The sequence below is a fragment of the Asparagus officinalis genome, chromosome 4 (genome assembly GCF_001876935.1).
Source record: "Asparagus officinalis chromosome 4, Aspof.V1, whole genome shotgun sequence".
Taxonomy (NCBI): Eukaryota; Viridiplantae; Streptophyta; class Magnoliopsida; order Asparagales; family Asparagaceae; genus Asparagus; species Asparagus officinalis.
In genome coordinates, this window is record NC_033797.1 from 71,330,992 (window position 1) to 71,342,330 (window position 11,339).

At 37.1% G+C, this 11,339-nt stretch overlaps 1 protein-coding gene and 1 long non-coding RNA gene across 2 annotated transcripts in view; one reads left to right on the forward strand and one right to left on the reverse strand.

Moving 5' to 3' along the window:
• Positions 667 to 2,629, reverse strand: LOC109837699. Its single transcript, XR_002246397.1, has 2 exons — positions 1,499 to 2,629; positions 667 to 961 (listed from the first exon to the last, which is right to left on the reverse strand). It is a non-coding gene; the product is annotated as an uncharacterized LOC109837699 (long non-coding RNA).
• LOC109837700 (putative pentatricopeptide repeat-containing protein At3g49142) overlaps positions 3,989 to 11,339 on the forward strand; it is a 24,170-nt gene continuing 16,819 nt past the window's right edge. Inside the window, exons 1-2 of the mRNA XM_020406037.1 lie at positions 3,989 to 5,765; positions 8,338 to 8,445. Coding sequence (XP_020261626.1) covers positions 4,014 to 5,429 — 1,416 coding nt within the window. The 5' untranslated portion in view covers positions 3,989 to 4,013 and the 3' untranslated portion in view covers positions 5,430 to 5,765; positions 8,338 to 8,445. The remainder of the gene's footprint in view (positions 5,766 to 8,337; positions 8,446 to 11,339) is intronic.

An 11,339-nucleotide genomic window follows, 5' to 3' on the forward strand; every position in this document is an offset into this window, starting at 1 on the left:
AGGCAGCTTCTCCTCCTCTGTGTCCCACTAGGTTCTGGCTATATTAACAAGCTGTAGTTGTACAATATCTACTCGGTCTTCGTCTGGTATCTTTGTTGCCATTAATAGGCGATCCATGGTCTACAACCACATCTTGGCCTTATATCCGCCATCAGTCCCAGCAAAGTGTTGCGGGTTGAGTTTCTGAAAATCAGACACATTACCCGGCCTTGCAACCTACTATTGCCCGTCCCTCTAGCGATTATGAGCTACCAACTCCCTAATCACTTCTGCAAGAGCAGTCTGGTTGACTTGGTGTCCCTCAGAGACAAATGGAGTAGGGGGTTGACGTTTTGTGGCCATAGTGATCACTTGAAATGAGATTGGTCAAGATTAGGACTTGAGAATCAAAGTATTAGGAGTCAAAGAATGTCTTTTTGAAAAGCAGAGAACCTATTCTATACATGCTCTATTCTTAGCCTAATCTTAGTTTTTTATATAGGATTAGGCAATAATTATCTAGCCTGGCTCTGATACCAATAAAAACATTATCACGCTCCGGTTCCAAAACGTAATAATATGGATCGTGACTCGGCCGACAATGTAACCATACGGTCACATTCACGCCTCTGGACTATCTTGTATACAAATATATTGTCAAAAGAACTACAACATAGAGCATGTAACTAAGATAACAAAGAAAATAGATAGGTAAAAAAATCTCTAAAATTACAATATTCTACCACAAGTCCACAACTATCCAAAATGGGAAATGGGAAAACACATCATAGTCTGGAGAACCACGTGTGGCTAAGAAAAAGTCTAGAATAAATGACTACCTAAATAAACTGAAGCTAAAAAATTGATAGGACAGAAGGTGATCACTACCGCTGGACCTGATCCTCAAAGTACTCTCAATCCTGCGAAGAAAAAACAATTCCCGAGTCTAGGGTGCACAAACTCCAGGAGAGTCAGAAAACTCCTAACAAGCATGTAAAATGAAGGAATTAGGTGCGTGTAAGTATATGCAGCAGGTATGAAGAAAATATGAAAACTCAAATAAAGGTGATAAAGAAAAAAAACACTAATTGTAAATATTAAACATGATCTACCACAAGGCACACAAGCACATTATTATTATGTTAGATGTTATTTGAATTGGAGAAGAATATTTTCATGTATATAAGTCAGGTTCCCGTAAAACGTCCCGAGAACACAGCTTCAAGTCAGGATTAATCATTAGATCTTATATATAAATGTAGATATCAAGAATGCGCATGAGCCCGCTTATATACACGTTATATTCTCCGTCCAATTCTCCATTATAAATCGCACATTTATTCATTTATTTTAAGTGATTGTGCATGAAATATTATTCACTAACCACGAAGTTACCGTGGAACAACTTCTGTAAAATTTATGAAAAATAATCATGACCCAAAATATGTTCAATCAAGATCGGTGAATCGTCTAGTCAATGTTATTATAATAACAGTAATAATCAAGAGAAACTCCTCACATTGGGATATCGATGTTGAGGGTACAACCATGCTATGATAACACATTTTATAACGCAAGTCGTCTTCATGCACAATCAACCCTATTAAATATCACTAGGTGATCAAACATAGCATCAGGTGATCCAATAAGCATCAAGAGATTAAACATTATCATCATTCATCTTAACAAAAGGAAAAGTAAATAATTTTCATAATTGTTAGTGTCAAAGCGGGCCAAACGGTTTTAATTTGATAGCATAGAAATCTACAAAACTAATTTTCAGTGAGCAAAGGCCTAAACGGGTCTTACATTTGAATCATAAACCCAAACGGTCTGAAATTTGAGTTATAGTTCCAAACGGATCTGGAATTTGTATCATAAACCCAATTTTAGAATAATACATGCTAATCTCAATTTTAGACTAACCAAACATGGAAGTGGGATTTGAGTATCATATTCCCAAGAACATTGAACAGGAAACCAAACATAAGATTGGAACTTTTAATCCCAACTTAAGTCCTAGTCCTTGTCCCATTAGGAACCAAATGATGCTCTAGCAGTCATATACGCATTACACATTCAAGAACCTCCAAAACCTGAAATATAATAATCACACAAATGAGGAATAATGTCTATATGCATGACCGTATATAGCTGTATAGTGAAGGAGCAAGAAACCAAAGATAGAAAAAATTGGTCATAGAGTTTCATTTATTTACAACTCATCAGATAAATGGACGAACAAAGATTTATAGGAATGTTTATTTATTAAATGCACCATCAAACCATCTCAAATGAAATCCAGTCAAAAATCCTTATACATATATTCGATGAAAAGATTTAAAAGTTTAAGATTTGTCATGGATCAAAGGGAGGTATCTGTAAATTGAAGTTGGGCATGCCTGACATGATCAGAAAAAAATCCTAATGAAAAGATTCAAGAAGGAAACATGATAATAAATACAGGATAAATAAATTAGATTAAGGAGAGGAAAAACAAATCATAGATCATTTCTAAAGAAGACATAATACATTAGTGGAGAAATAAACGTAGAGAACCTTTGAGGACATTAATTATGCACAACAAAACTATAGAGATATTGTTTAAGGATTTGCTGAAGAAAAACAAAAGATAAGAAAAAAAAAGAACACTTGCCACGATTCGGAAGCCGGTAGAGATCCCTAGGTTGACTCCTCCCTCACCTCTGGCAATCGGTCTCCTTCCTTTCTTTTAAAATTTTTTTGCTCTATTTTCTTTTTTTTTTCTTTTTTTCTTTTTTTTGAGAAAGCTACTGTGAAGAAAAAGGGTAGAGGAGATGGATAGAGATTTTAAAGAGATAAAGTGGTTATGTGGTTAGAGATTTTCTAGAATGGTTTTTTTTGGTTAAACGTGGGAGATATTAGGGAAATGTGGAGTTGTATACTCATGGGCTTGCTAGGTTTTGACTAACACTAATGGGCCTTTGAGAAACTTGTTTTTTACCAATTCCAACATCATGTGGGCCTCCTCTATGAGACCTCGCATATTTAAACAAATTAATTAATTTGCATCTAAAAAATATATATTGATTATTACATTAATAGTATATCCAAGCTCCAAACAACAAATTCTCGTGCGGCATTTCATCAAATATCTTTATTGCATCCAACTAGCTTGAAGTACCATAACTCAAACCCTAGCCTCTAATTCCGCCTTGGCCCCTTCTTCAACAAGTCTCCAATTGTGCTAGCGGGCACTTGCACCTCGCTCAAAATAGCAGCACAATCCAGCCATTGATGAGTGCCATCTTCCACAGCTAAGCACACAATACCTCATAATCGGGGTTCCTCCCCTGTTGCCCACCTTTCCATAGTATGTCTTTGATCTCCTTCCACTCCTTCGCCTTCTCCCTCACGCAATCCTCGATCTGAATCTGGACATTAAGCTCTATAGCCTTCTTCAAGCCCTTGCACCTAGGGTTTCTACACTTATGGGGGCAGAATTAAGAGATTCTAAACGCGCGCGCGCGGGTGGGGCGGGGGCTTAAGCACATAGGCAAAAGTAGGAGGGAGTGGACACGTGAAGTTCTCAAAATTGAGGCCTTGGTACAATTTTTCCAAAAAGTTTTTATATAAACATTTTGCTAAAAATTCTCAACCACTTTCCTCCCTTCTTACGCTGTTATGGGCACGCATTCGCTCTCCCAAGTCGATGAGACCCACTAAACGCGCCCAAGTCGCCTTCTCTCGTCTCCAGCCGCAACATCGTCTTCTTCAACGTCATGATCCGCTCCTACGTCAACAACCGCCTCTATCCCCAAGCCCTCTCTCTCTTCTCCGTTCTCTCTCGGTCCCACTCCCCGAAACCCGATAACTACACCTACCCCTGTGCTCTCAAGGCGTGCTCCGGCGCCGAGTGCCTCGTCGGGGGCCGACAGATTCACGCCGCGGTGAAGAAACTCGGGCTTGATGTCAATATCTTTGTTGGGAATTCTCTCATTGCGATGTACGCAAGGTGCGGCGGGCGTGTTAGAGATGTTGTGTCGTGGAATGCGATGGTGGCGGGGTTTGCGCAGTGTGGGCACGGTGAGGAGGCGGTTGAGATGTGTAGGGAGATGGTGGAGAGAGGGAGGGTGAGGCCGGATGCGGGGACGATGGCGAGTGTGTTGCCCGCGATGTCTGGCGCGAGAATCGAGGATGTTGGGTTCGTGAGAAAGATGTTTGATGAAATGGGGAGTAGGGATTTGGTTGCTTGGAATGCGATCATTGCGATTTATGCGAATAATTCGATGGCAGCAGAAGCAGTGGAGATTTTCTCGAGGATGGAGAAGATTGGGATTGAGTCGGATGCAGTTACGTTTGCGAGTGTTCTTCCTGCTTGTGGGGTTGTCTCAGCTTTGTCGATTGGGAAGAAGATACATGAGTGTATTAGGAGGAAGAAGATGTTCCCGAATCTTTTTTTAGAGAATGCGCTCATGGACATGTATGCGAATTGCGGATGCGTGAAGGATGCAAGGGAGGTTTTCAATGGAATGGAAGGAAGAGATGTAGTTTCTTGGACTTCCATCATCTCAGCTTATGGAATGTATGGGTATGGAGAAGAAGCAGTTGCCCTCTTCGAAAAGATGCTGGAATCCGGGCTCAAACCTGATCACATTGCCTTTGTGTCGATTCTCTCAGCGTGCAGCTACTCTGGTCTTCTTGAACATGGGAGGCGATATTTCAAGTGCATGACTTTTGAGTATAAGTTGGTTCCTCGAATAGAGCACTTTGCTTGCATGGTTGACTTATTGGGTCGTGCTGGCTGTGTCCGTGAAGCTTATGATTTCATTAGACAGATGCCAATAGATCCCAACGAGAGAGTTTGGGGTGCTCTTTTAGGTGCTTGTCGTGTTCATTCTGATATGTCTATTGGGTTGATTGCTGCAGACAATTTGTTCAAATTAGTTCCTGAGCAATCGGGGTATTATGTTCTATTATCCAATATTTATGCTCGGGCAGGCAGATGGGAGGATGTCACCTCAGTGAGGAATATCATGACAAGTAAAGGCATCAAGAAATTGCCCGGTTGTAGCACTGTAGAAATTGGTAATAAAGTGCATACTTTTCATATTGGAGATTGGTCACATCCACTGTCTAAGAAAATTTATGAGGAGCTGGATATCTTGATGGGAAGAATTAAGGAAGCGGGATACGTTGCTGATATTGAGGCTACTTTACATGATGTGGAGGATGAGGATAGGGAAAGCCATCTCTCTGCACATAGCGAAAAACTTGCTATTGCTTTTGCAATGATAAGTACTGGACCCGAGACACCTATTAGGATAACGATGAACCTTAGAACATGTGGGGATTGCCATCATGCTGCCAAGCTTATATCTAGTATCAGTAAACGGGAGATCATACTCAGAGATTCAAATAGGTTTCATCACTTTAAACATGGAGTTTGTTCATGTGGGGATTACTGGTGATGTGGCAGGTGCGGAAGTTTTGAATATTTGCATTGGAATGACTGGTCAGCTGCATGAGTCTAGCAGATGTGAAAAACCCAGTTTGGCCTTTTGGTTCACAGAGGGACATCCAGTGATATTTATTTTTCTTGAGAACATTGCCAAAAGAAGAACAGGTCAGAAATTTCCACGAGTGAGATAAACAACTTCACTATAGCTTTAAGCATGGTGGATGGTCTTTTCAATCGCAAATCAGATTACACATTAGAGAACTTCCGGTTTAGAATGAGATTAATTGGTTATCTGTCATACATTCTTGCAAGGAAAATCACATTGGCAAAGCAACATTTCGGACAGGTACACATGCAAAAACATTAAAATGAAATACTATTATTAGCACAGGACTGAATCGAGGAATTGAGCTTTTTGGAGGTAAAACTTAGAATGGCAGTTGATTAGTGCTAGGAGTTCACTGTATATTTTTCCCGTTTTCTTCGAAGTAAATGATGTAGCTTAAAAAAATTATGGGGATACTTCTTCATGCAATTAAGTAATTACACGTGAAATTTGAATTGTTCTTGTTCACCTTTTCTATAATTTTCTGAGGCACCAAGGAAAGAGGTAACAGAGAAACAAGACTCTTGAGAATCTAGGTAATAAAGAAATAAGACTTTAAAAAGGTTTTAGTAACATGGGCTGATGATAAATGGAAGTATACTCCTAACATCACTGTGTTACAACTCATCATATCCATCATCCAGGCCTTTTCCTATCAAATTAAATTGACTATTATGCCAAACTCTATATTGAAAAAGTTGTGAAACTAAATTCTATCATCTGACTGCTAACAATCCCTATGCTCCAAGCAATGAAATTATTAGACAATTTACCAAGTCAGGTACAGTGTTTTCAAAGGCGCGCGCCTCATTGCGCCTTATGCGCCTTACGATGCGGGGCGGTGGCGAAGCGCCCCACATCTGATGCAGCAGCGCCTTTTGCGCCTCGCGTACATCTGTACTTTGTGTAGGATGCATGTAGTACATTTCTTCATATAGTTTTGTTTGTTAACATTTTAATCGAGTCTTTATACTTGATATTCCATATCCCAAAAAGAAAAATAAATCCAATAGGCTTTTTTAATAACCTTCAATTGAGGACCATTACTAATCCTTAGTTTGGATATGTCTTGATTTAACATTTGATTTGAAAATTTATGAAATTTGCTACTATGTTGGGTGTTAGCATTAGAAATTAAGGCAATATATTGTAAGTTTGTAGCAAGATATTATTTATCATGATATTTTTCATGTAAATTCTAAAAACATGTTCTTTCGCGCTTGATTACATATATTGAAATATTATGTGTGTGGTGTGCGCCTCGCATCACTCAGGCGCGCGCATAGCGTTACGCCTTGCGCATGTGCGCGTAAAGATGTTTTGCGCGCCGTATTGCGCCTCGCGCATTGAAAACACTGGTCAGGTATATATAGAGCCATGTCTAATATTAACCTTAATAGTAAGAGAGACAATTTATGTATTCTAGGCATAACTAGCTTAGTTATGCCCTACTTGTCAAAATGTATATTATGCAATCAATTTTCTTGATCCACTTCATTTATACCGATCTATATATTTTGGATGGTATATAAACAAAAAATAAAGTCAATTGCAAGGGCGGATCTAGGATTTTCATTCAGGTAGGGCACAAAAGTTATGAACAAAATTTTTTTAAAATTGAAATATCATAAATATTGCATTGTTGTTTCATAACAAAGAGAGATATATTAAATAAACTAAAAAATTTACCTTTGAACTATCATGTTTAATTTTCACATAATTTATTGATTAGATAAGATGACAAAAAAGAAGAAAAGTATAAAATTTAGTATAGCTTTGGATATAATTGAGATACACTTGTCAAAAGTTTCGGTAGAAATTGAGGTAAAAAAATTGTGTATTTAGTCAAAGAGAGAGAGCCAAGGTTCATAACCAACATGTTTAGGATTGAGGATGATAAATCTTAGTCCCCCCCCCCCCCCCCCCCAACCTTCATATTCGGTGGAAAGAATTATTTTGGGAAAGGAGGCGGACCTCGAGGATATAATTTTTTTTTATATGACAAAGGTTCTTTAATGGGCTTTCATTGGTTTATAATTAAGATAAGGTGATTGTGATTTAATGGCTATGATTCAATTAAAGTTAGATAGATGATTTAGATTGATAACCTGACAGGCAAAGCATAATTTAGGCGTGAGGTGTGGCACACGTATATAATGAGCAACTGTTTTAGAATGTAATGAGAATTTAAACCCCTACCTTAATTACTCTCCTAATATTCAGGTAAGGCACTTGCCTAACCTGAACAGTACCAGATCCGCCCTTGGTCGATTGGATTATAGTTACGCATGCTTCAAATGGTTGTAAAATTAATGGTTTTACAAATAATACAACTAAAGATACAATGATAAATATGCTTTAGAGGTATTGAAATATCATGATTTTTAGTTTATAGATGTTTTAAGACATTTAGATAATGACAAATGAAATGGATCATCCATTGGAATGGTCTAACCCATGCATCAAGAGGTCCCATTTGCTGAATGGTAACGAAATCGTTAATTTCTGTCACCACTTGATGCATATGTAATATATGTTCAACATACATAATTTTTTATTTGTCGACTTTTTAAGATGCGTAGATCAAGGTGAATAGATACAGATTGTCCAAATTCAATTCATAATATTAACCTTAATAGTAAGAGAGACAATTGTCCAGATGCGTATAATATTGTAATTCATTATAGTTTTGGCTTAGGGTTTGTAGATATAAATGTACAACACTTGTTCTTTTATTTCCAGCGAATTTAATGTATTCAGATAGTGCTGCAACATTTAGTTCCCATTACTGAGATGATGCTGATTTCTTCAGGTATGGTACTGGAAGATCCTTTAAAAGCCTGTCAGGTCAAGGCTAGAAAGTTTCGAGAGAAAAAGCAGAGAAGTTTCTTTGTCCTGATCACTACTGTTAAGCCGTCAAGTACATTTCCCCTTCAATCCCATCTTATTTAGGCAGACTATGTTTATTTCTTTTTTTCAGTACCTTATCCAAATTGTTGCTTGGAGCCTCTAATTTCTTGATGAATATAGTCATACAGCCTTCATTTTCATTTTATTTTGTTAGCCTTATGAAGTCTGACCACCCTTGCAACAAAAGGGCAACCTTGATAGAAAATTACCTTCCCTCTTGTTTTAATAATTTTGGTTTCTATCTCCATAATTGTAATGCACTGTTGTAGTTGTACTGACGTGGAGTTACTGTCTTTTGTTTGGTTGTATAGAGGACCATTTCCATTATCCTGGTGTTCCCTTTATTTCATATATGATATGATTGCCCTCTCCATCTGATTCATTTTATCCCTTCTTCTTTTTTTCTTAGTTATGTATCATTGATCTGTCTAAAAGATACTCTCTATCTGCATGTAGTCTTCTCTCTCTTTCGCGTTGTCATGCACAATATTCTTAGCAACATGACAGATCCAACAATCCAGTCCTTTGTGTTGAATATCATATCTCCATGATAGTGTTTTGATGATAACAATTTATATTGTGTGTGCACTAACTTTCATATGCAGATTTCAATATCAGAATCTGTACAAGTGCAAGTGGATATCAAGGCATTTTGAAGTGAAGAAAATGAAGAACAAAAGAGATAATGTATTTTACATTTTCTTTACTTAGAATAATTGTACAAGCCTTGATCACACACACGCACACACACACAATTTTAGAACACACTAACACAGGCTTAGTGTGTTGGTTAACTATAGAAATCCCCTATGTTAACCATTAGAATAGTAGTTAAAACTTAATTATAAAAACTGACCTTAGTAGTCGACTAATTAGAATAGTAGTCGACTACTCATGTATAGAACTCAAATACATGTTTCTGTCAATTTACAGTATAGTCGACTAATAGAGATTATAGTCGACTACTGAGGTGTTTGACAGAAACATAAGTTTCTGTATTTTTACAGTATAGTCGACTAATGAACATTATAGTCGACTACTGAACTCAAATTCCAATTTATAAGTTTCTGTCTTTTTACAGTGTAGTCGACTAATGACTACAGTAGTCGACTACAAGAGACAGTTTTTCAGTTTTCAGAATTTGAATATCTGACAGTTTTTGGCCGTTTTTAAACGTTTTTAAACTTTAAAAACTTGTCTTTTCAAGGGCTATATATAGGTTATTTGTTCAAAAAAATTGTACATGCATACATACCCATAAGCTTTGATTTTTGTACAATTTTTCAAGTGAAAAACATTCTGATTTTCTAAAAAAGGAGAGTTTCTAAAATTGCCTATATACTTTCATAAAAAACAAATCAATTAGGCAATTTTACAGAGATCAAAAGAATCCTAAGCCACTACTGCACTTCACTACACATTCAAGGCTTATAGGATCATTGTGTTATTCCTACAACAAGTTTTCTCTCGGTTGTGAGAGGGTTAATCTCTTGGCTTAGAGATTGGGGTTCAAATTGGCAAGGAGTTTGTCAATTGGTGTTGCAATTTGCAGGGACTTGCAAATTGGTCAGGTTTGCGTTTGATTTTGTAAGTTTATTCAAAATCATAGTGGAAACTCTCAAGCGGGATTTGCTTGGGGACTGGATGTACACCGGTTTGGTGGAACCAGTATAAAATCCTTGTGTTTGTGTTTGCAAATTTCTGAGATTGCCATTTTTCTTTGCAATTTATTATCTACTTTGCAATAATTTTAAAAGAACACTATTCACCCCCCCTCTAGTTAAAAGAACACTATTCACCCCCCCCTCTAGTGTTCTAGTGTATCTATTTCAGATCCTACATTTGGTATCAGAGCGAGGTGAAAGATGGCATCGTCAAATACATCACAATTCAAGGAAGGCCATTCTACAAACCGTCCTCCAATGTTCGATGGTTTGAACTACAACTATTGAAAATGTCGAATGAAGATATACCTTCAATCAATTGGCTACGAACTTTGGAACGTCGTCGAAACGAAATATGAGAAGCCAACCACTCCTTTCGCGGAATGGACTACATCTCAAAGGAACAATACAAATTTGGATTCAAAAGCAATGAATGCCTTATTTTGTGTACTTGACAAGAATGAGTTCAATAGGGTGTCAACGGCTACATCCGCATATGATATTTGGCACACACTCGAGGTAACTCATGAAGGTACTAATAAAGTTAAAGAGTCTAAAATTTCTGTTCTTGTGCACAGATTTGAATTATTCAAGATGAAGGAAAATGAGACTATTGGAGAAATGTTCACAAGATTCACCGACATCACAAATTCTCTTATTGGTCTTGGAAAAACATATACTCAAGTGGAGATGGTAAGAAAGATACTTACTTCACTTACTCCACAATGGGAAAAGAAAGTTACCGCAATTGAAGAAGCCAATGATTTGTCAACCCTTACGGTTAAAAATCTTATTGGTAATCTTATGGCATATGAAGTACAACTTGAAGATAGGAAGAATGATGAAGAATCTAAGAACAAGAAAGTTCTTGCATTCAATACTACTTCCGATAAAGAAGATTCAGATGATGATGATGAAGAAATGGGCATGTTTGCACGAAAATTTCGAAAATTCATCAAAAGAGATAATTTTAAATTTAAGAGTTCAAATTCAAATAACCCTCTTTGTTTTAAGTATAATAAACCAGGACATATGAAGAAAGATTGTCCAATGTTGAAGAATAAACAAAAATCAAGTTATTTCAACAACTTCAACAATATTCAAAATAACAAGAAAAGAAAAGCAATGACGGTCACTTGGGATGATAGTGATGAGTCATCCTCAGATGAAAAAATTGAAGAAAAGGAAAGTGCTCACATGTGTTTCATGGCACAAGATGAAGTAAGTGAAAATGAAGAAC